This window comes from Cannabis sativa, chromosome 2 (genome assembly GCF_029168945.1).
Source record: "Cannabis sativa cultivar Pink pepper isolate KNU-18-1 chromosome 2, ASM2916894v1, whole genome shotgun sequence".
Classification (NCBI taxonomy): Eukaryota; Viridiplantae; Streptophyta; class Magnoliopsida; order Rosales; family Cannabaceae; genus Cannabis; species Cannabis sativa.
Window position 1 is genome coordinate 67,381,393 of NC_083602.1, and position 24,528 is coordinate 67,405,920.

Genomic DNA, 24,528 nt, shown 5'->3' on the forward strand with positions numbered 1-24,528 from the left:
CATCCAACATCTACTGGAGGTTGGATTGGATCAGTTTTATCCATTGGATGTTAGGTTTATTCAATATTTTAGACCTCATATTTTTTAGATCGTATCAAATCCATCCAATATTTTAAGTCCAGTATATCTTGAATTGAATTGGATCTATCCAATCTAAGAAAAAAAAAGTAAAATTTTAATGTTAATTTTCGTATATACATTTAGATTTGACGTATAATAATATAAAATTTAATTACTCATCCAAACTAAATGAGAATACTAATTAGTTCGATTGAAGGTTGGATGTAGTGGATTTTTAGACACCCTATCTACTATCCGATCCGATCCGATTCAATTAAATATTATAATTAAATCGATTCTCGTTAAATTGTATCAATGCACATCGCTAAAAAAAATATACATATATTTTCATTTTTTATAACAATGAAAAAATCTTAAGAAGATTGGGAGAGCATTATTTGGTCCTGTATTTATTATATTTCAACAATTCACATTTGTCCATTACAATCTTTTACTTGACATTTTCTATTTTATTTTATTTTTGTAGAAAGGCAGAGATATTATTGGACTGTTTTAATAATTAATAAATGAAGATTGAAATAATAATTAAACCAATCCGGACACCTAACAGCATAATAATTAAAGTGACTGTTTCGGGTTTCGACTTTCCATTACATCCATTCCTCGTATCGTATTTATATAATATTCTCTCTTGCTCTTTCGCTCATTAAAGTTTCTATCTAATTAACCAGACGAGACGACATGTCGTCCAGCATCACCAGCTCCGATGAAACATCGGCCAACATGTCCACCAGAAGCCTCAGCCAGATTTCCGAAGTTGAGGCCATAAAACTGGGACTCGATCTCGTACCGGCCGCCAGGCGAAACATCGGCTTCTTAAAAGCCGTGGCTGCGTCTCAATGGCTTCACCAAAAACCCACTCTTATCGAAGCCATAAGGAGGTCAAAACTCAGTTAACCAACTTTGAGTGTGCTCAAGACTTGATCATCAAAACGCTCCTAGATTTTATTTATATTGAGTGTTCTTGGGGTTTTCAGGTACAATGAGCTTTGGATGCCATTAATTTCCGATCTGACGGTGGGGTCAACTCCTCCATTGATTCTTCCTCCTATTGATATTGAATGGGTTTGGTTTTGTCATACATTGAATCCTGTAAGTAAAGACTCTGTGCATTTTCTCAACAGTCTTTTGGTTACTAAAAATATTATATGAATAGGGTCCTTTATTTACTGTTTTCTTTTTATGGTTTATAGTCAAAGATCAAAGCTTTCCATGTTATATTTCATCCAAAAAAAAAACTATCGAACCAATAAGTTTGACAAAGAGACTTTTTTTTCTTCTTTTTTATTGGAAAAAGGTTTCTTATAGGGAATACTGTGAATCAAAGTTGTCGAAATTTATAGGAAAGGCAGCTATTTTTGATGAAGAGAATGAAGAATACGCTTTGATGAGATGTAAAGAGATATGGTTGAGAAGGTACCCGGATGAGCCATTTGAGAATGAAGTTGATTCGGATTTGACCAACCCTGTTGTAGCTGATGAAGAGTTTTTGATGGAAGTGACCAAGCACAGATTTTTGTACTCAAAGTTCTCGGAGCCGTACAGGTCTGAAACTCTGTATCTGATAGCAGCAAGGCAACGTTATAAGGGATTTCTTTATATGCTGCAGAAGTCAATTCAAGTGCGCTCTCGTTTGGTGCCTGCTTCTGATATTCTTCTAATGTGGCTTATTCATCAAGTCTGTTCTCTCTCTCTCTCTCTCTCTCTCTCTCTCTCTCTCTCTCTCTCTCTCTCTCTATTCAAAATAAGAATTTGAGATTTTTTAGTTCTTAACTTAGAATTCAGGAGTTGGAGTTTGATATATATTTGGCCAAACAGTCTACTGTGCATCTTTTCATGTACATATTTTGTGGTGAACAGTTGTGTAATTACTTCTTATTAAACTAAATTGTTATTTGCTTTATTTATGAAACAGAGTTACCCAACTTTATATGCCGAAGATTTGAGGGAGATTGATAGTGTTGTGAAGAAGGTGGTATCTGTATGGGAAACTGTTAATAAAAATGAAGTGGAAGAGACCAAGAATCTTTGGGAGACAACATTGGACCAACCATATGAGAAAGCTGGTGGAGAAATTGACTTTAATTTGGATGGAGTTATTCCAGTCCAGCCTCCAGTTTACTGGGAAGTCTCAGAGACAGATGTCAATACCAAATATAAGCCCATGCAACCTAGATTCTTACTTGAGGTTAGTTTAGCTCTTTCTCTCTCATGTAAAATTCCAAATATAAGTCAATGCTACATATGATTTTTTTTTAGTTGCACACTTCTCTGTTAATGACCATTTCTCAATGGAGAAAACACTCCCAATTATCAAGAAATGCACATTGAGATTATTATATTTAAAATGTCTACAGGTAATAGTAACAGGTCTATGTGAAATTGTAACAACATTATTATTAACGAGTTTAAAGAGAGCTACACTCAATCCCATCACCATTCAAGAGAGTTAAACTGAGATTTTCTGGTTTTGCAATGTAGGTCTGTGTGTTTGTGAGGCTGAAGGTTGACATGAAGACAATGCATGAGGACAGAAAACGTGACACCCTTCGTCTTCGAATGTTAAGGTGTCACAGAGAGCTGAAGCTTGATAAAACAATTTCCAACTTCTCTAATGAATCATGGATAAAAGCGTGGCATCTGTATTGTGAATTTGGAACAAAGGGAGTCATAGTTGAGCATTGCAGGCAAGGAGGCTATTGCTGCAAAGCAAGTACCGTTGAAGAAGCTGTGACATTCCATTGGAATGACTTGTTAAGAGCACCCTCTCTGACTTTGCAAAGACAAATTGATAAAGAATTGAAAATCATTTCTTCAATAACTCCCCCAGTTCAAGCACCATACTTGTTAAAATGTGTCCCAGACCGTGTGACAGATGATTCTGGTGCCATGATTTCAGATGTGATTCTGAAGATGAATCATTATCATCCACAAGAAGGCCGGTGGCTCTCTCGCACAGTTCTTGATCATGCTGGGAGAGAGTGCTTTGTTATAAGAATGAGGTTATCTTCCCATCTTGTATGTTATTACTCCTTTTTCTAAAGCTCAAGATTTTTTCTACTGGCCTAATCAATTCTGAATCAAATGCAGGGTAGGAGGAGGATTTTGGAGAAGAGGGGGTGAAGTTCCTTCAGCAGTGAAATGGGAGGATAGGATTACAGAGATCCGAGAAGGTTCTTGGTCTTATGTTGCTGGTTCCGTCGGTAGAGCACCAGGTCTGTTGTATATTTCATGCTAGAATTTTTTTCAACGAATTTTAAATGAATTATATAGTAATCGGTTTTTCCAAATACTTGTAAAGGGCTCTATCATTTCAAGATCAGGGAAACATCTAAATTTGGTCAAATAGTTGACAGTATTATATTGTTCATAACAATGATCTTCACTACCTTGTTTTTGAAACAAATTTTAAAGTTTGCCGCTTGTTCTAGTACAGAGAGGGTGGTAGGAACAGCAACACCAAAAGAAGCTTCTGGACAATGGAAGGCTGCATGGCAGTTTTCAACAGGAGATGAATTGATGCTTCGGTGGGATTCGTCAACATCGATATCAAGGCTGAGTTTTTGTTTGACAAACAAGTCGGAATCAATGGTAGGATTTTGATAATCACAATGTGTAGACATAATAGTAGTTTATTTAGTAACCAATCTTAAACTTCAGGTGAAGCTGTTGAAAGGGAGAAAAATGCAATATCAAAAGAAGAAAGTCAAGTCGCGTGGCAATGACAGCAGAGCATCTCGAAATGAACTAGAAGAGGAAGAGGTAGATGAGGAAGAAGAGGGTTTTCTAACCCTAGTTAGGTTCACAGAAGACAACCCAAATGGAAGAGCAACAGCTCTTTTGAATTGGAAGCTATTAGTAATAGAATTTCTTCCAGAAGAAGATGCCATTTTTATTCTTCTTCTATGCATTTCGATACTAAGAAGTGTAACCGATATGAGAAAGGAAGACTTGGGGTCTTTGTTAACTAGAAGAAGAGTGAAGGAAGCAAAACTAGGTAGTAGGGACTGGGGTTCTGTGGTACTACACCCTTTCACTAGTTCCTCAACTCCTCCTTCGCCTTACCTTCAACCTTGGTACGAGAATGCTAAAGCAGTTATGGTATCAGATAGTTCAGATCACAACAAGGGGCCGCCGGCTTTCACTCACATGCCAGAGGAAGGGAGCGATCAGCTGTACAAAAGTGGAATAATTACATGAGTTTTATGAGATACGTTGTACATATTCTCTATGTACTGGTTATTTGATTAAAATAAAAATGCCTTCATTAGTTGCATTAATCCAGTTTCCAGCATCCACTTTTGTAATGTAAATTAGTGGTTTAATTATTCCCTTGTGTTTATTCTTCTTTCAGACTGGATATACTTGACAATTTGTGCTTAAAGAAATTGAGTTAAATGCTTGTGGGACATTGATAGCGGAGATCCTTTTGCACAAAAGTTTAAAGGAATCTACGTACATGTAGTGGAAGCTATCTAAATATCTATTGACAACACCAATTGACGTAGTATATATGCATACATACATCAGCCGAAATAATTAAACAGTAATATAAGTTAAGGAAACCTGTTTCTTAATTTACAGGTGTGACTAATTCCAGAGAACTATACTCATTATGGTTCTCATTTTTCAAAGGGTCTGTGCAATTAGATTCTGATTCTAGAAAGGGTGAGCAGCAGAGATCCTTTGTGTCATCACACTTGAAAAAACCATCATATAGCAAAGAATATTTTAAACCCTCTCCTCAAAAGAAAGCATCAAATTTTAACTTTGCTCTTAGAAAAAGCACAACACAAGGTAAATTCTGAACTCAAAAGACAAAAGACATTTCTTTGTGAACAAACAATTCCACCACCTTTCCCATTACCTTTTCCCATACACATGATATAAGTAAACAATTCTCTTTTCTCATCCCCTCATCCAGTCCAATTCCATACATGGCGTTAACCAATTTTCTTGTCATTCTCATCATTCTACTACCAACCACACTTTCTTCTTCTTCTTCTTCCCCTGACTCAATCGAAACCCTGCTTCTGAAAGTTTGTGACAATGTCTACGAAAAGGACTCATGCATCACCAAAGTCCAAACTGAGCTCAGCCAACAATCTCCTGATCGCAGCAGGCATTCAGTCATAAACGCCGCGCTTAAACACTCTCTAAACGAAGCACGAGCTGCAATCGAAATGATCACAAGGTTCAACACTTTGTCCACAAATTACAGAGAACAAGTTGCCATAGGAGATTGTCAGGAGCTTCTTGACTTCTCAGTGTCCGAGCTGGCTTCATCCTTAGGAGAAATGAAGATAATCCGGTCTAATCCAAACGACATAGCTCATCATGAAGGTAATCTCAAGGCTTGGCTAAGTGCTGCTCTGAGTAACCAAGACACTTGTCTTGAAGGCTTCGAAGGCACTGATAGACGCGTTGAGAGGTTCATTAGAGGAAGCTTGAGACAAGTCACTCACCTTATCGGAAATGTTTTGGCTTTGTACACAGAGCTTCATAGCTTGCCTTTTAAGCCTCCAAGAGATCAGAATTATATCATACCTACCAATCAGACCTCAGGGTTGCCGTCTTGGATCACAGATGGTGATGAGGAGCTGATCAAATCCCACCCTACACGTACGCATGTCAATGCTGTCGTGGCAGCAGATGGGAGTGGAAACTACAGAACCATTACAGAAGCTGTTAATGCAGCACCAAATTATAGTAACAGAAGGTATATTATATACATAAAGAAGGGAATTTATAGAGAGAATATTGATATGAAGAAGAAGAAGACTAATATCATATTTGTTGGAGATGGTATTGGAAAAACTGTGGTGACTGGTGATCGAAACTTCATGCAAGGATGGACTACTTTCAGAACTGCTACCGTTGGTAAATATTTTCAGTTGAATACCTATCTATTAATCCAATTTTCTGCCCACCTTTTCTTTTCATAACCTCTATAATTCGAATCTACATAGAAATGTTAACTTCATTATTTACGTAGTACATTACATACATATTTTAAAAAATATCATTCTAATTGAAAAGGTGGAATACAAATAATATGAGCTACCGAACATATTTAGAGTAAGACTAAAGAATTGTATAAGTATACCAAACAAAATTATGCTATACCTATTATATTTATTGCTTTTTAACAGTTAGAGATTCGAGAATGAATATTCTGTTCCATTTTTTATTTATTCAAAGTCAATTTATTTTTCCATTTGTCAACAGAATATGTGTGATTTCTAGTACATGCTCTAATTTTTCGATGTTTTTTTATTTTCTATATTTGTTTGTTATTTTGAACGTAGCTGTATCCGGGAAGGGATTTATAGCAAGAGACATGACATTTCGCAACACAGCACCACCAGAGAATCATCAAGCTGTGGCTCTTAGAGTTGACTCAGACCAATCTGCCTTCTTTAGGTGCAGCATAGAAGGACATCAAGATACCCTCTACGCTCACTCTCTCCGTCAGTTTTACCGGGAATGTGACATTTATGGCACAATAGACTTCATCTTTGGCAATGGTGCAGCCGTATTGCAAAACTGCAAGATCTACACAAGGGTACCTCTGCCACTACAAAAGGTGACAATATCAGCTCAGGGTAGGAAAAATCCACACCAGAGCACTGGATTTTCAATCCAAGATAGCTACATCTTAGCCACACAACCAACTTATTTGGGAAGACCATGGAAACAATTTTCGAGGACTGTATTTATGAACACTTACATGAGTGGTTTGGTTCAGCCTAGAGGGTGGCTTGAGTGGTATGGTGATTTTGCTTTAAGCACATTATGGTATGGTGAGTATAGGAATTATGGACCGGGTGCAGCCTTATCTGGCCGGGTCAAATGGCCCGGTTATCACATCATTAAGGATGCTGGCACCGCATATTTCTTCACCGTTGGCCGGTTTATTGATGGAATGACATGGCTGCCGAGGACAGGTGTCAAATTTACGGCGGGTTTGCGTAATTAAATTAGTTAATTATTTAGTCTTCCGAATGTTTTCTTAACAATTATTTGTTGTTTGATTTATTTGTATATTGTTAGTTGTAAGTCAATAATCGCATATAATAAATTTTTATGAAAGTCAATGCTAATTGTGAGTAATCCCTAATTAATCTATCTATTTATCTATACATCTATTTATATTAAAGGCTCGTTTAGTACGCCGTATTGTAATGTATTGTATTGTTGGATTGTGTTGTGTTGTATTGTATTGTATTAGTATTATTTAATACAATACAATGTTTGGTATTAACTTGTATTAATTGATAGTGTAAAGTTATAATATATTTTTAATACACTCGATCCCAACACTAACTACGAGTCTGGGTCTCGGGTCCGGGTCAGAGTCCGGTTTCGGGTTCAGGTCCGGGCCCGTGCCCGAGTCGGGGGTCTGGGTTCGGGTCCGGGTCCGAGTGTGGGTTCGAATCCGAGTTCGGGGTCCGGGGTCGGGGTCCGAGTTCGGGTCGGGGTCCGAGTCCGGGGTTCGGGGTCCGGGGTCGAGTCTGGGACCAGGGCCGGGTCCGAGTCCGGGGTTCGGGGCCGAGTCTGGGCCCGGGGCTGGGTCCGAGTCTGGGGTCCGGGGTTCCGGTTCCGGGTTCGGGTGGTGTTGACCCCAAATTTTTTGTAAATATTATAATACAAGCTAATACGAACCATTTATTATGTATTAAATAATACAACATACATTGTATTAAAAAATTTTATCGTAATAATTAATACAATACATTGCTTAATCGAAACATAGTGTTATTTATTATTTAATACAATACGACCCTTATACGGCGTACCAAACGAGCCCTAAATGGGTGTTTCGGCACATAAAAGAAATTTTATAGATTTTTTTACATGATAGTTTATGATTATATTATAGTTAGTTAGGACTATTTGTAAATTTTTTAAAGTTTCTAATTAATTTACAATATCAAAAATAAGATTTGCATATTTTGTTGTACGCACGCTTTTTTAGACGAATAGTAAGTAACTATTTTAACATTTACAAGTGGTTTTAAATAGTTACAACATACTCAACCATGAAAAAATTAGACAAAAAAAAAAAAATTCTTAATGCTAAAATAGATAAGGGTCCACCAGAATAATGTATAGGTAAATATACACGTGCTTTTTTATATTGTTGACCCTCGAAAAGTGATCAACCGACAGCGAGGTCGTGCAGATCTGATGCTTGCTACATGTGTGCACAAATAAGAATGAAAAGCAATAAATAATAGGATTTTTTTATAGAGCTTCGACTCCCTTGTGATAGCGGGTAATGACCTACTCTCCTTTTAATTATATTATAGCGAGAGAATTACTATCTAGATTGCTATATAGGTGGAATCTGCTATAGTACCCTTAGGATTACAATGTATGAATCAATGCTTGACAAAACTCAAGTGTTGGATAGCCTAGGGTAGGCGTGTGAGAGAGAGAGTTTATCAGACACTTAGAGTTTGAGATCAGGTTTCTAGCTTAGAGGCAACTTAGGTTTTTAGTCAAAGGTTAAGGCCTTTATAGAGGAAGCCTTAAACCCTAGGTTTACAATTCAAATCCCTTAGCAATCGTATAGTTAGTTAGATATTAACAAAAGACCAAAGTGCCCTTGATTCTAGATATTATTCAGCCATTCTGTTGGACTTTTGGGGCCCAATTCCCAGCCCATTATCATTGGCCACGTGTAGGAGTAGCCATTCTATTTGCGTGAGTTCCTTTCTTATGAACTTGGAGAGAGGGTTGGCGATCTTCGTCTGATGCTCCACATATCCCAGGCTACGCCCCCAGACTTTCCTCAATTTCCTCAGGTTGCCTCTCCTTAGAGTTCTGGGAATATCTCTGGGTTGTCTCTTGTCCCTTGGTCTGCGAGTTGCGAGGTTTGCCTTGTGAATCTCTGCTTCCAAGATCAGGTTGATTTTGAGGACTATTCTCCTGCGCTGCCCTGGCTGCAGCTATTTCACGCTCTAACTCGAAATTACGCCAGTTCACTTCCTCCAATCGACGCCTAAGATGGCAATTTTCTAATTCAACGATTGGTATGTACCTGGTTGGGTCGTAGGCGCCATCCTCGTCAACCTGGTTAGGAAATGACTAGCTGTTGTTTATCCTCGGTCCTTCAAGCTAAGACCCCAATACTGGGTTTTCCCAGAGCTAGCAGCCTATTCATGTGATGAATCGATAGATCCCTGAGGACTCAATGGCTCTTTTCCAGGGCGATGATTGAGTACTTCATGAGGATTATTTTCTTCGACGTCATCCATAACTTTTCTGTCAGGAGGTTTTTTCTGAGCTTTTTCATAGAGGCTCTACTGTTAACGCAAATTTCGTTAACCAAATTTGAGCCTCACAATAACAATTTCACACAGAAAAAATAAAAGCTATCAAAGTAAAACTATGAACACAGGGTTTTTTTTACGTGGTTTTTGTTGGAAATTATTTTACCAGGATCTTAGATCTACTCACAAGTATGTTTATTAACACCCTAAATATGAACTTTCTAAAACGATGAAATTAAACACATATAAAGTTAAAAAAACCTTACATTGGGTGCAGCGGAATTAAATGACTCCTTCCGTTCAGATTCCAACCCTTGTATCCTTTCTGTAGCAGAGTATTATCAAGATCTGAACCTGGATCTCTTTCTCTGAATCCTTGATGCCGAAACTCCTTTGCTGATGATCTTTCTTCACGATCTTCCTCACTATGATTGAGGTATTACTTGTTGTGTGTGGGCACTACTCTCACAGTAAGGATTTCGAAATTCAAGAGGGAAGAAAGAGAGAGGGAGTAGTCGGCCAGATAGGGAGAGAGAAGGCTCAGGTTTTTCTCTGAAGGAAAAATAGAAAATTTAAGTGTAATTTTCCTGAAGCCTTCACTATCTATTTATAGCATTCCACTAGGGTTAGGTTTGAATTATTTGGCATTAAAATAATGAAAATATCAGTTTAAATTTCCTACAAAAGTGGCCGGCCCTATACAAGTGGATTTGGGCCTCACTTTTTGCAATTTTGCAGTTTTATCTTTTCTGCATCTGATTTTCTCAAAAACGCCAATTTTCTAATTCAACCATTTAAATGCCAATTCTAACTATTTAATAACTATAAATAATTATTAAATAATATTGTCATTTATCATATTTATTAATTGAACCATACAAAGTATCATAATTAACAAATATGCCCCTAAAACTCTTTCTTTACAATTTCGCCCTTACTTAGTGAAAAATTCACAAATAGACGTAGTTTAATTTGAGAATTATAATTGATTAATCAAAACCAATTATATGAGTCTTACAAGCAATATTATCTCAACTAGTGCGGGGACCATGGGTCTATATAACCGAGCTTCCAATAAGTAGATCAAGAATTTATTACTAAAATTCACTAACTTATTAATTCTTCGTTGAATCCACGCATAGAACTTAGAATTGCACTCTCAGTATATAGAATGCTCTATATGTTCCACCATATAGACACATCATTAGTTATCCATTGTTATAACCCTAATTTGATCAATGATCCTCTATATGAATGATCTACACTGTAAAGGACTTAGATTACCGTTACACCCTACAGTGTATTTAATCCTTAAAACACTTAACCCCGTATAAATGATATTTCAGCTTATGTGAAATGAGATCTCCACCATTTATTTTCGTTTCGTCAAGCTCGAAGGAGATCATCCTTTACTTACTATTCGCCAGATAGAAGCTATAGATTCCATGTTTATGATAGCGCTCCCACTCAATTGCACTACCGTGTTCCCAAAATGTACGTATCACCCTGACCCAAAAGTAGGCTTAACTAACAAATCAAAGAACACGAATAGCCTCCTGAGATTGAGCCTAATCATAACAGGATTAAGATCATTTGATCTAGGATCAACTAGGCGATATTGACTTGAATAGATATTACGGTAAGTTTAATAAATCTAACTCAAAGTTCAATATCGGTCCCTTCCGATGCATACTCCATGCATCCAACCTGAGCTTTACTTTAACCAATGCTCTGGAAAGAACATAGCACTTCTCCAAATGCAAGTAAACTCTTTTGTAGATTAACATATCAGTAAAACCCTATGTCTGATAAATCTAGGAAACTTTATTCACATAGTCATGTTTACTTTCCAATGTGTTGACAGCACAATAAACAGGATCAAGTATGTGAAAAGGGTTTCAGATGAATTTATACATTATGTACATATAATCATGAAATAAATCATGTGAACCATGCAACATTAAATGTTATTTCTGATCTATATTAATAAGTAAATCTAATTATATTGAAATGAGTTTTATTTAGGGCGTAAAACCCAACAAACTCCCACTTGCACTAATATAAAACAAAAAGTGCGTTTCAAATAATCTCAACACCTCGATATACAAATCAAGTGTAGTAGTAGTAAACTCCTTGTAATAGGATCTGAAAGGTTGAATTAACCACAACCTTTTCTCCACCATTACTCTTCCTTAATCACAAAATCATTGATAATGTGAAATTCCTCTCTATATGTCTACTCTCTTGGGATACTGGATTCTATATCTTTGGCAACTACTTTTGGTTAATGTATAGAACTTTCCTTAGACTGAATAAGTACCTTTCCTGCAACTTTAACATTCAGTCCCTCTCTGATAGACCTAGAGACTTCAAATAGGTTTTTACACTTCTCCAAAATCACTATTCCACCCCCAGAGTAATCACCATCTTATCAGAAAGATTTTCTAGCACAAAGGCAAATTTCGAAATCTGATATGGTGTAGTCTAAGAGTTTTAAACACACCCTTATAGACTAACATATAGTTCATCTTCTTAATCTTAAGATTTACTTAATTGTCTTCCAATGTTCTTCTCCTGGATTAATCTGATACCTACTCATTACTCCCACTACACAGCAGGTGTCTGGTCTAAGACATACAAAAGCATATCTAAGACCTCTCACTGTTGATTTAAGAAATTCTTTCATGGCTTTATCTTTTCTGGAATAGTTGAGACTTTTCCTTAAATAAATAAAATCTATGCCTAAGAAGTTGTGAAGCTTCTATAGATTGCCATTAGAAAGAAAATGCTTCAGCATCTTACTAAAGTAAGTTGCTTGCATTAGAGTAAGTAATTACCAGGTATACCACAAGCCATAGGTTTAGATAAACTCAAACCTATAATACTAGGAACAGGAAGTTTGTTAAGTCCATTGAATAGACTTATAAACGAAAATTTCCTTTTATGTCCTTGTAATAGAAAACTTTAGGTTACTCCATGTGAATGGATTAAACCATAGTTCTCTTGGCTTTTCTTCTTAGTTTCTTATCTTGACAATCCATTACTTGTTTAAACTCACAATGGATTTTAATCACTAGTGTCTTCCAAGAAGGTGAGTTCCTAGAAACTCTCCCACTACGACAAGGTACCGTGAATTATGTCTAAGAAAACTAAATGGTATTGATCTCTTCGGTTGTGACAAGACAACAGAGGCAGTGAGATCATCATATGTAAGATGATAGAACACTTTTTGAATCAAGAATTAAGTATCTCCTTTATTTGCTACTTTATTTTCAGACTTAGTCATTTTCTTAGAAAAGTAGTATTTGTTTGAACAAACACTTTCTTATCTATTGACTATGGGATGGTCCACCCCTAACCACTTAGAATAGCTAACAAACCATGGTTAACAGTTCTAGCTTTTCTTAAGATTTTGATTAGGCCATCCATGAATCTAGTAATGATTTACATTAAGTATACAACCATTACATCATTCTGAAATGTATTACCATAGAAGGATTTTAGGCAACGACTAGTAACTAATCATCAATATGCAAATCGAAATTTCTGGGGAGGTAAGTTTGGATATAATTCAAAAATCAATTTAATGATCTTTGAACTGCATATCTACTAACTATTTCTCCACCCCTATCAGTTCGAATCTTTAACCACTTACCTTAATGGTTTTTAACCATTGCTAGAAATTAATGAAATTTTTAAACATTTCAAATTTCTTGCTAAAAGGTATAATCTAGAGTGATCGTTTTAAGAATACAACGAAAAACTCATATCCACCCCTGAATGTACATCCATCTGCGAATGAGATGAACTACTTTCAGTGGATATAGGCATATTAACTCTTTGCAGAGATTGATCTTGTCAAATCCACTATGAACAAGATACAAATGCCATAGATTAAAAAAAAATGTGGTAGTGTCTTTTGATGACTTAGATTTAGTTACATCAAAGAGTTCTTAGAATAGTGCAAGTGGATCCTGGTCACAGAATACCAAACTCATATTCCATACAGTTTGAATCCATTAAAAGAAGATGGATATTAAACACTTGGAAAGTGTAACTGTATTGCTTCCTGGAAATAGAAATATAAGAAAATTTCTGTTTGGATTCTATTAAAGTCAAAGACTTAAATTCAACCAAATATAATGAGTAATTCTTTCTTGGACCACCATTACTAATTTAACTCTAAGTCAAATTTGCCCATAAAGTAGGAGATTTCTAAGATTGAGGATTTATATCAATTGGGAATAGAATTTCGGGATTATAATCATATGCGTCATTTAATTTCTTAAGAGAAAATATAGAATGACATGAAATGATTTATAGACCATTCATCCAATGATATGTTATTGAGCTAATTCGCAATGAATAAGCTAAGAGGAATTAAGATAATTTCGTTTATAAATAAGAATCCAACAATGCTTCGATTAGCGAAAGTCAAAGTAATCTTATTATACAATCTTCTTGTTTCATATCGTAAAAATACTAGTCTAAGGTGTCATCAATTGATGAACAGCTAGATGTTGTATATACAATATTTATCTTTGGAGATCTAACACTATTATGAATGTCTAATGGTGAAATTCCATTAGGGACTTATCTCATTAGATAAACAAACCAAGTTAGACCAACAATGAAGATTCAAAATTAAACTACGATTTAATAACACAAAATAACATGGTTCAATATAAATTCATACACAATTCAGAAATTATTAAACATATAGCAAGTAGGAATGACAAGTGAAAATACTAAAACATACAATCCTAAATAATTTCCAAGGTTTCCAACAAACTGATACAGTGTCCCGGTAGGCGAGAGTCAAAGTATCATTCATTGAATAGAGTTGTCACCTCATCTAAAATAGAAACCATTCTAGCAATCTTTTATTCGATCAAAATAAGAATCCAACGTTGTCCCGGTAGGCGAGAGTCAAGGTTATTCTCATTTTGTGAGCTTCTACCATTGTTTCATGTTTTATAAGTTTATCTCTAAGTAGTCACCGTAGGGGAGAGTCTAATAGAGACGAAAACTTACAAAACACTTATCAAAGGAGATCTTACGGTGTTAAATGCGTTCAACGAATAACCATCCATAGGGGGACGAAGTCTAGCGTCTCGAGGTTATATTGAAAATATTTAACTATTGTAAGACCAACAATGGAGATCGAATATCTTAATAATAATAAAGCTCATTATTTAAAGTGAGTTGTATTTTCTTTGATTCTCTTTATTAATCTATTTATTTTAAATATATATTTATTTAATTAAAATTTCCAATTTAGAATGAAAAATTCTAAATATAAATTTTAATTTAATATTTATAAATTTTACTTAGATGGATATGAAATAACATGAATTATTTCCATCTTAGTAATAATTCCAATAAATATTTAGAAAAATATTCAATTTAAGTTGTTACAAAATTAATTTAAATTAATTTACAACTCAAATTTAATTTTCTATAAATATATATTGCATTTCAAAAAATTTAAGTATTCAATGATACAATTTTCGAAAATGCATGTTAAAATAAAAAAAATTAATCTTGGAAAAATTATTCTAATTTAATGTTGGCCCAAAATTAATTAATAAAATTAATTTACAACAAAAAATATAATTTTCCTATTTAATTAAATATATAAGAAAAATTTCAAATATTTAAGTATGATGATGAAAATCAACTTAAATATTAATTTTCTATTTAATTAAATACACTAGAAAAATACTTCAAGCAAAAATATCACCTATCTAGATTTTCCTTTGACTAATTAATTCAATTTCTAATAATATATTTTAATTCATGTATTTTAAATTAATCAATTAATAAAAAAATCATTGATTTAAGCTGGTCCAAAATTAAAATAAATAATTTACAACTTTAATCTATTTTTCAAATAAAATTCGAAATTCCAGCATTTAAGAAATACAATTTCGAAATTTGATTAATAAAATAAAAAAAATATATTTTGAAAATTATTTAAATTTAGTTGAAAAAATAAATTTCAACTAAAAATAATTTTCTATTTAATTAAGTGTCATGAAAAAGAAATATTTAAGTATCATGATGAAAATCAACTTAGATATTTAATTTTCAAATTAATTAAATGTATTAAATTCAAGAAATAAATAATTAAGTGTAGAGAAGGCTTAATTATTAATCTCTAGTTTAATACTAGGAAAAAAATAAATTGTACCAAAATTAATTATTTAAAATAATTAATTTCACAATGTATAATATTTTCCTATTTAATATTAGAAATAATAAGTAGTCTATAAATAACTATCTAGAAAATATCTTATTTAACTAAGTATCTTTTCCACAAAATTTAAAAAAATAATATCTAATTTAAGTTGTATTAGAAAAAATCTAGAACTTAAATATTTTTTCAAATTTAAATTTAATTAAATATCAAAAATTAAGTTATAACCACTTAATTTGAAAATATTCCATTTTAAGTTAATATTCGAAAAGATATTAACTTAAAAAATATCTAAAGAATCTTAATAACCAATGCCTAAAATTCCTCAACTTAATTTTGAAATTTGAAATTCAAAAGATATTCAGATTTAAGTTGGTTAGTTGTAGATAACTAAATATCAACTTAAATAGGAATATTTAATGAAAAATTTAAATTAAGCTCCAGAAAGAATCTAGATGGTTAAAATTCTATATTTAATTAAATACAAGAAAATACATATAGTTTAGCTTAGAATAAAGAATTCTTTAAACTATAATTTTCTTAAATTAATTTCAAAATAAATGAAATTAATTATGTTGCTAATCAATTTTATTAGGTTAAACTAGTTTAATTAACCTAGTACAGTCATTCAAATCAGGCAAATGGGCCTTCACAATTGGGGTGGTTTATGTGAGGGGGTGCTGGGTTCAGTATGTCGTGCCCACTACTATGGCTCCCAACTCTCACACAAGGCCCAAAAGAGAGGAATTTAACCTTAAAATGAACAACGTTATTAATTGAATAGGCCCAAAAACTAGATGGGCCTAAATAAAATCTATCAAGAACTATGATAATTTATTTAGCAACATTAACCTATATGCATCTATAATGAAATTAAACACATAGGCTCACACAGGCACACTTTGGATGGATCCTATCATGTTGCTAGGTCATACACAGATGAAAGAAGATTGTAAATATACCTGTTACAAATTATTAACTTGACCAAGGGAGCCATGAGTTAAAATCAGATCATTGGATCTGTCAACAAGTTAACCATGGCTATTTGCAATATAATAGGTTTTGAAAACTTATACATAAGCTAAAACACATACTTTTGCAACGAGGTTAGCTGGATAGTTGGATGTAGGATTTATTTAATTTTAAATTAAATAATTAATTTCGAAAATAATTAATTAAACAAATAAAAAAAAATTCGAAATTTTTTTTAAAAAAATTTGAAAAAATTCGAAATTTAAAAAAATTTAAAATTAAAATTAAACCTACAATTTTGAAAAATTAAGTTTCAACCAACCTAAATATCATTTCAAAATTTGCTTACTACTTTTAAAAATTTAAATGTTATTTTATAAATAAAAATTAAATAAAAAATTAAAAAAGATAAATGAATATCTTTTTTCAGATTTTAATGTAATTTAAATAAATAAAATAACAAAATTTAAAAGTTAGCAAAATATCTTACATCTTTTTAAAATTACATGATTATAGTTATCTTATTTTAAATTTAAATAAGGTCAAATTATTTAAAAAAATTTAATTTGAAATATTTAAAATCTGACCTTAAATTTAAAAATAAGATAGATTATTAAACAAAAAAAGATAGATACTAACTATTTTTAAATTCAAATTACACTAATATCTTGAATTAAATTTAAAAAATATTAAATTAATTCATAATGATAATTAGAATTGAATTAGGAATAGTAAAAGTATAAATACAGAACTATACAAAAAATCGGAAGTGAATTCCATGAAAAAGCATGAAAAATCGAAGAAAAACGAAAAAAATGCGAGCTGTACGGACAGTTTTCGCGCGCGCATGAGAATTTCAGCACAACTCCGTTTTTTTTTTTCGAATCTTCAAAAAATCATAACTAATTCAAATTAAATCGAAATTGAGTTCTGTAAAAAAGTAGCTTGCTTAATTTTTTCCATAATATCCAATAAAAATAATTCCAGAAACAGATATTCAATTATTTTTAACGAAAATTCACAAACACCAATCAATCATCAAATAATACTCAATACAACATGATACCATCCAAAAACAAACAAACAATCGTTTTAAAGTCCAAATTTCTTGCAAGTAAATCAATTACCATGGCTCTGAGGCCAGTTGTTGGAAATTATTTTACCAGGATCTTAGATCTACTCATAAGTATGTTTATTAACACCCTAAATATGAACTTTCTAAAACGATGAAGTTAAACACATATAAAGTTAAAGAAACCTTACATTGGGTGCAGCGGAATTAAATGACTCCTTCCGTTCAGATCTCTAACCCTTGTATCCTTTCTGTAGCAGAGTATTATCAAGATCTGAACCTCGATCTCTTTCTCTGAATCCTTGATGCTAAAACTCCTTTGCTGATGATCTTTCTTCACGATCTTCCTCACTATGATTGAGGTATTACTTGCTGTGTGTGGGCACTACTCTCACACTAAGGATTTCGAAATTCAAGAGGGAAGAAAGAGAGAGGGAGTGGTCGGCCAGATAGGGAGAGAGAAGGCTCAGATTTTTCTCTGAATGAAAAATAGAAAATTTAAGTGTAATTTTCCTGAAGCCTTCACTATCTATTTATAGCATTCCACTAGGGGTCAGGTTTGAATTATTTGGCATTAAAATAATAAAAATATCAGTTTAAATTTCCTACAAAAGTGGCCGGCCCTATACAAGTGGATTTGGGCCTCACTTTTTGCAATTTTGCAGTTTTATCTTTTCTGCATCTGATTTTCTCAAAAACACTAATTTTTTAATTCAACCATTTAGATGCCAATTCTAACTATTTAATAACTATAAATAATTATTAAATAATATTGTCATTTATCATATTTATTAATTGAACCATACAAAGTATCATAATTAACAAATATACCCCTAAAACTCTTTCTTTACAATTTCGCCCTTACTTAGTGAAAAATTCACAAATAGACATAGTCTAATTTGAGAATTATAATTGATTAATCAAAACCAATTATATGAGTCTTACAAGCAATATTATCTCAACTAGTGCGGGGACCATGGGTCTATATAACCGAGCTTCCAATAAGTAGATCAAGAATTTATTACTAAAATTCACTAACTTATTAATTCTTCGTTGAATCCACGCATTGAACTTAGAATTGCACTCTCAGTATATAGAATGCTCTATATGTTCCACCATATAGACACATCATTAGTTATCCATTGTTATAACCCTAATTTGATAAATGATCCTCTATATGAATGATCTACACTGTAAAGGAATTAGATTACCGTTACACCCTACAATGTATTTAATCCTTAAAACACTTAACCCCGTATAAATGATATTTCAGCTTATGTGAAATGAGATCTTCACCATTTATTTTCATTTTGTCAAGCTCGAAGGAGATCATCCTTTACTTACTATTCGCCAGATAGAAGCTATAGATTCCATGTTTATGATAGCGCTCCCACTCAATTGCACTACCGTGTTCCCAAAATGTACGTATCACCCTGACCCAAAAGTAGGCTTAACTAACAAATCAAAGAACACGAATAGCCTCTTGAGATTGAGCCTAATCATAACAGGATTAAGATCATTTGATCTAGGATCAACTAGGCGATATTGACTTGAATAGATATTACGGTAAGTTTAATAAATCTAAGTCAAAGTCCAATATCGGTCCCTTCCGATGCATACTCCATGCATCCAACCTGAGCTTTACTTTAACCAATGCTCTGGAAAGAACATAGCACTTCTCCAAATGCAAGTAAACTCTTTTGTAGATTATCATATCAGTAAAACCCTATGTCTGATAAATCTAGGAAGCTTTATTCACATAGTCATGTTTACTTTCCAATGTGTTGACAGCACAATAAACAGGATCAAGTATGTGAAAAGGGTTTCAGATGAATTTATACATTATGTACATATAATCATGAAATAAAATATGTGAACCATGCAACATTAAATGTTATTTCTGATCTATATTAATAAGTAAGTCTGATTATATTGAAATGAGATTTATTTAGGACATAAAACCCAACAGTTTTGTAGTTAAAATTCTGCATAGTCCACGAGTCAATCTTATTCAGATTTCTGATTGTTTTCTCAGGGCCTCTTTTGTATGAGTTTTTTTTTGTCCCCTTTTTGATCTTACTTGTCACTATTTATAATTGTATAGTGAGCAGTTAATTACAAAGTTGACTGTAATCTTTTTACAACGATCATCCCCTAGAATCATGGGATTTGATTACACATCACGCTAAGTAAATGCGGTTTTATTTAAATTTCACACAGCTGTGAATATCCCACTTTTATTAGACCAAAATGAATGCGTATTAAATATGTACGGTAATCCTTATCTCATTGGGATATCTCGATGGGAATGGAGCTGAGTTAACTTCTGATGGCGAGCCAGAGCTCGTCATATATCTTCTCGAGGTTGATATTGCTTTTACTTTAATTTGACAACTACAGTTTCTGGTGTCGAGATGATCTTTCTCGTATTCATGCCCTCTTACAGCGAGATGGACGCCTCGCTATCTATCACTTTGATTCACTCATCTGCTTATACTTAGTTTGTATACCGTGTACTATACGCTAAGTATTTTTGTTGTCATTATATCTCATCCACGAGACGAGGTTAATGCCTCGTCTTGCACACATTTACATGGTTTCTCATCGAGACACAAATTTACAGTTAGTATATTTTTTTATCTCGCATAAGACTGTTCACTCAGCCGAGTTATAAACATACTCTGCAAATTGTACTTTTAACGAGTTATTCCACGTAAAGTGTAAGTACGATTACGTGTTTGAGTTTTTTATTCTTCCCAGCTTAACACGTGTCTTCTCTGATATGCTCGCCGAATTTTGGGTATAACATATATATATATATCTATTCTATATAAAATGTGGCTATGTAACAATTACTTAACATAATATTCTTTATTAACATTATAATATTATTATATATATATTTAAAAATAAAAATTAAATAATTTTTTTTTATAAAAAAATTAATTTATATTTAATATACTTTAAATATTATAGATATTTTTAAATATATTAGTTTAACATTAAAATAAAAAAAAAGTTATGTACATATTTAACATAATACACTTTTACGTCACCATTGCAATTAATGCTCCTTTAATTTTTTTCCATAAAATTAATCCACGATTTGTTTATTTATAATATATGTAGCATACTTGTGTATATATATACTAGGTAGAAGGTGCGTGCAATGCACGCACTACTTAGTCGTATCATCAAAATTTTTAAGGTAATATATTAGTATATTTATATTATGAATATTTAATATAAGGTATGATATTAATATTTACTCTCCTTGTGTAAGGAAGCTTAATTCTCTTTCAAATGATGTTCGAAGTGTTATACTACATCAATTTCGTTGACATGATGAAGTGTAGTGAGAGTATGGTTCACCTACAAATCACATTGAGATAAGTTGTGTTCAATAAATTAGTTCACAACAATCTAATAAATAATTTGTATCCATTTTTTTTTTTGTATAATATCTGCGGGGACTTATTTTCATACACTTTTTATAATCTCCATATTCCTCTAAGCTACTAACAAGAGATATAAAATAGACCTTCTAAAAAATAAATAAATTAAATAGAAAGAAATTTCAAGGATAGTTATAAATTATTTTTTATTTGAAACAGATATATAAACGAAGTTTTGAAACAATATCCTAACAACTAAAAAAGGGAATTGTCAAATATGTATATTTCATTTACATTAAAAATTATATATATTACACATCCAACCAACCATATGATATTCATACAATGTGTCACAAGTCCATGATCTTCATTTATACCTTCCACCACGAAAATAGAATAGTCCGATCATATCTATTTTCAATGAAATTTGAAAAAATCTAACACACAATGAAAGAAAAAAATGGGAAAGCGAAAAATCAGAAACCACTCTACTTGATCTCGAACAATCAATGTAGTGTCTTAGCAGTTGATCCCTCTACAAACCAAAAGTTTCGAAGAAAAATAAATGTGTCTCCAATCAACATTGAGAATGTCATGTTTTTATAAATAAGGTGTGCCAATTTCAACTTCAAAAGATAAATATAAAGCACCTAACATAATACATTCATTTTGATAATTTAATGTAATGCAGATTGAAATGGGCAAATAAAAATAAATACTGAAACAGTATTAATAAATAAGAATTACTAATAATGGTTCTCCCAATGAAGAGAGATTAACACCTACCTAAAGTAGAGAGAGAACCCAAGAAGCTTCATCAACTAAGTACATACGTGCCACCAATATTTTAATTATACTATGTAAAATATCTTTTGAGAAACTGAATAATACTCTGCAGGGAGAAGTAGATTGGATTGAGATGAGAGAACCTCAATTGAGTATGGCGGAATATTAATAGTGGGATGCGATACCTTGCAGTTCGCTTCTTTCGTTAATATAACCGATATAAGTACTATTAATATTATTTATTTTAAACTTAATATTAACCGCCTAATTTAAATAAGAAATAAATAAAAAATATTAGTAAGATGACACAGCAATCTGCTCAACCGAATAGCTGCTTTGTTAACCCCCAAAACTTCAACTATGATTTGCCCGTTCTTCAAAGAGAGTTGCATCAATTTTTATCTTGATCTCATTATCTTGTGGTTTAGGTTTTAGCCCATCCTTAGTAGTCATGTGACTTAACCACTTGTCTAAGAGTGTTCATCCATTGATCAAGAGCAGTTTAAGATGACACAGCAATCTGCTCAACCGAATAGCTCTTCTGTCTCCACACCATATCATTTTGAGTTTTCCATATAGGCCACTGCTCCTGCCTCACACATATAAATATAAATAACAACTATTGAAACTTGACAAATAATGAATTATTTAACTTGATAATTTAAAATATAATTGATAAAATATTTTTTAAAAAAGCCCCAAAATTGATTATTGAAACTCAAATAATGACTATTGAAGTTTGACAAATAATAAATGTGGCAAATACCTCTAACAATTTTGCTATTACATTTCATCGAGTTCAGAATTTTCATCAGAAAGAGATCTAAAAATTGTGAAACTTCGTCTCCCGATGCTCTTTTCAAAATTTAAATCAACAAAGTAAAAATATTAAAATTTTGATAATTTCTGGAAAATGCAAGGCCTAACGATGGTATACCGGTGCTTGGATTGGGAGTAGACTGTAGAGAGCCAAAGCACATTAGACTTAGTTAAGGACTTTCATTATTACAATCACAACACTGCCATTGCCAATAACTGAGAATTAGAAATTTAAAAGGAAAGAAAAGTATCTAAGCTGATAAGAGAAGAGAACACAGTCACAAATAGAAGCTGCGAATAGATTTGTACCTTAATTCCATATATGATTGTACTTCTATCTATTTAGTACATCAACCAATTAATCAATCTGAATTTCCAAAAAGTCCTCTGAAGAACCCAAAGTGATTGAAGTTATTGTTCAATATAAAGGATGAAATTCTGAATGAAATCTTAATTTTAAAATATAAATTGATTGTGTCAAACAAACATATTAATATCATCTCACAACCATTAAATATTCTAACAAGATATAACTAAATCATTTACAACAGAAAATTAAAAAATATAAAATAGAAAATAATAATAAAAAAAGAAGAAGAAGAAGACGAGTCAAACTATCATACCTGGTACTGTCTTTAACAATGATATTTGGGATGTGAGCAATAATTAGCCAGTCCTCCCCTGTCTCCCTCTCCACTCGTTGTTTTAGCAATGGACAATTGAAAATGTGTAGTTCAGAAAGAGAAGTGGGTAGTTCTTTTGGTAAGAACCGGAGGTAACGACAACTTTCAATCGTCAACTTCTTAAGACGAGGAAAAGCTCCACCTTCCATATATATAGCTGATTAAAATAATATATAATTATAAAAAATATTATTATTTTTGTTAATAGAATAAAGTTTTAATTCTTTTGAAACGTACCTTGATGTTGCCAGCTTCTTTAATGGCCGTGATGAACTTAATCTGATCGGCCAACTGAGCATGCAAACGGTTGAAATCAGAACGTCGACCAACTTAATCGCACTTACCAGACTATGGTGGTCGAAGAAATCGTCGTGGACGATTTTCACTCCCAGAGATTAGAAGGCATCGATGATCTTGGCTTTGTCCACATTGGACAGCGTGCATTCACGGACCAAGATGAAGGTCTCGTGTCTGACCTTGGCCCTGGCTTCCACGATGAATTTATAAACGTACCCTGTTCCGCGGATGAACAAGATCGAAACGCTGCTCCATACGCAACTCCATAGATTTGAAGAGTTGAACAATCTCTTTATCTTTCGCTGAGAATTACTGTGAATCTCTGAGTATAATTTCTCTAAAAAAAAGGAATTTTGGATTTAAGAATATTGGGATGTTCTGAATTATAGAAAAATGACTACTATTATTATATTATTATTTATTTTAAAATTTAACACGATTAATAAGTTAACTTTAATTATTGGGTTTATTTTTTGAAATTGAAATGAAGCCGTGTAATTTGTTAGAGAGATATTTGAATGAATAAAAAAATTTCAAAAATTGTTTGTTAGAGAGATATGTGGGTAAGATATTTTTTTTAATTTTGAAAAAGATTGTTTAATTTTTTGGGTTTAATTATTGGGTTTATTTATTTGTTAACGTTTAACGTTAACAGTCTGTTAAGTTAATCGTGTAAGGCTAAATAAAAAAAAGAATCGTTAAACCAAGAATGGCCGTTAAATAGGCACTTTTAATATATAAATATATATATATATATTGTAATAAGATACACATTCCATTAATCCAAACTAGCTACCAATACAAATTATCAAACTATTAAGCATAAGTGTATATATATTAATAAAAAAGTTTAATTAATAATTCACTACTACTATGTATATACAACTAGCTTCATAATAATTAATTTCTAAATCAATATAAATGTAATTTATAAATTACTTTCACA

General features: G+C 32.5%; 2 protein-coding genes and 1 long non-coding RNA gene across 6 annotated transcripts; 2 read left to right on the plus strand and 1 right to left on the minus strand.

The window, feature by feature from the left end:
• The first annotated feature begins 633 nt into the window (after positions 1 to 633).
• On the plus strand, positions 634 to 4,488 carry LOC133035089 (uncharacterized). 2 transcript variants are annotated; one of them, XM_061110785.1, is made up of 8 exons: positions 638 to 962; positions 1,059 to 1,173; positions 1,379 to 1,759; positions 1,997 to 2,269; positions 2,563 to 3,083; positions 3,172 to 3,296; positions 3,518 to 3,672; positions 3,742 to 4,488. In XM_061110785.1, the coding sequence occupies exons 1-8, from the start codon at positions 763 to 765 to the stop codon at positions 4,279 to 4,281; spliced, it is 2,310 nt and encodes a 769-aa protein (XP_060966768.1). In that variant the 5' UTR covers positions 638 to 762; the 3' UTR covers positions 4,282 to 4,488. The 2 variants fall into 2 exon arrangements, with proteins under 2 accessions (XP_060966769.1, XP_060966768.1); XM_061110786.1 differs by lacking the exon at positions 3,742 to 4,488 and having other exon boundaries at positions 634 to 962; positions 3,513 to 3,666.
• A 119-nt stretch (positions 4,489 to 4,607) lies between these two features.
• LOC133035090 (putative pectinesterase/pectinesterase inhibitor 22) lies at positions 4,608 to 7,201 on the plus strand. Its single transcript, XM_061110787.1, has 2 exons — positions 4,608 to 5,961; positions 6,390 to 7,201. The coding sequence occupies exons 1-2, from the start codon at positions 5,019 to 5,021 to the stop codon at positions 7,058 to 7,060; spliced, it is 1,614 nt and encodes a 537-aa protein (XP_060966770.1). The 5' UTR covers positions 4,608 to 5,018; the 3' UTR covers positions 7,061 to 7,201.
• Positions 7,202 to 21,345: 14,144 nt separating this feature from the next.
• On the minus strand, positions 21,346 to 23,903 carry LOC115711234 (uncharacterized). 3 transcript variants are annotated; one of them, XR_009686366.1, is made up of 3 exons: positions 23,226 to 23,903; positions 22,550 to 22,989; positions 21,346 to 22,372 (listed from the first exon to the last, which is right to left on the minus strand). It is a non-coding gene; the product is annotated as an uncharacterized LOC115711234 (long non-coding RNA). The 3 variants fall into 3 exon arrangements; XR_009686365.1 differs by lacking the exon at positions 23,226 to 23,903 and having other exon boundaries at positions 22,550 to 22,802; positions 22,912 to 23,211; XR_009686364.1 differs by lacking the exon at positions 23,226 to 23,903 and having other exon boundaries at positions 22,550 to 23,211.
• Positions 23,904 to 24,528: the final 625 nt, after the last annotated feature.

Coding starts and splice junctions, on each gene's coding strand:
- LOC133035089 (XM_061110785.1), top strand. CDS start 763: ATGTCGTCCAGCATCACCAGCTCCGATGAAACATCGGCCAACATGTCC. Junction 3,084..3,171: donor TGCTTTGTTATAAGAATGAG/GTTATCTTCCCA, acceptor AATCAAATGCAG/GGTAGGAGGAGGATTTTGGA. Junction 3,297..3,517: donor TTCCGTCGGTAGAGCACCAG/GTCTGTTGTATA, acceptor GTTCTAGTACAG/AGAGGGTGGTAGGAACAGCA.
- LOC133035090 (XM_061110787.1), top strand. CDS start 5,019: ATGGCGTTAACCAATTTTCTTGTCATTCTCATCATTCTACTACCAACC. Junction 5,962..6,389: donor TTTCAGAACTGCTACCGTTG/GTAAATATTTTC, acceptor TTTTGAACGTAG/CTGTATCCGGGAAGGGATTT.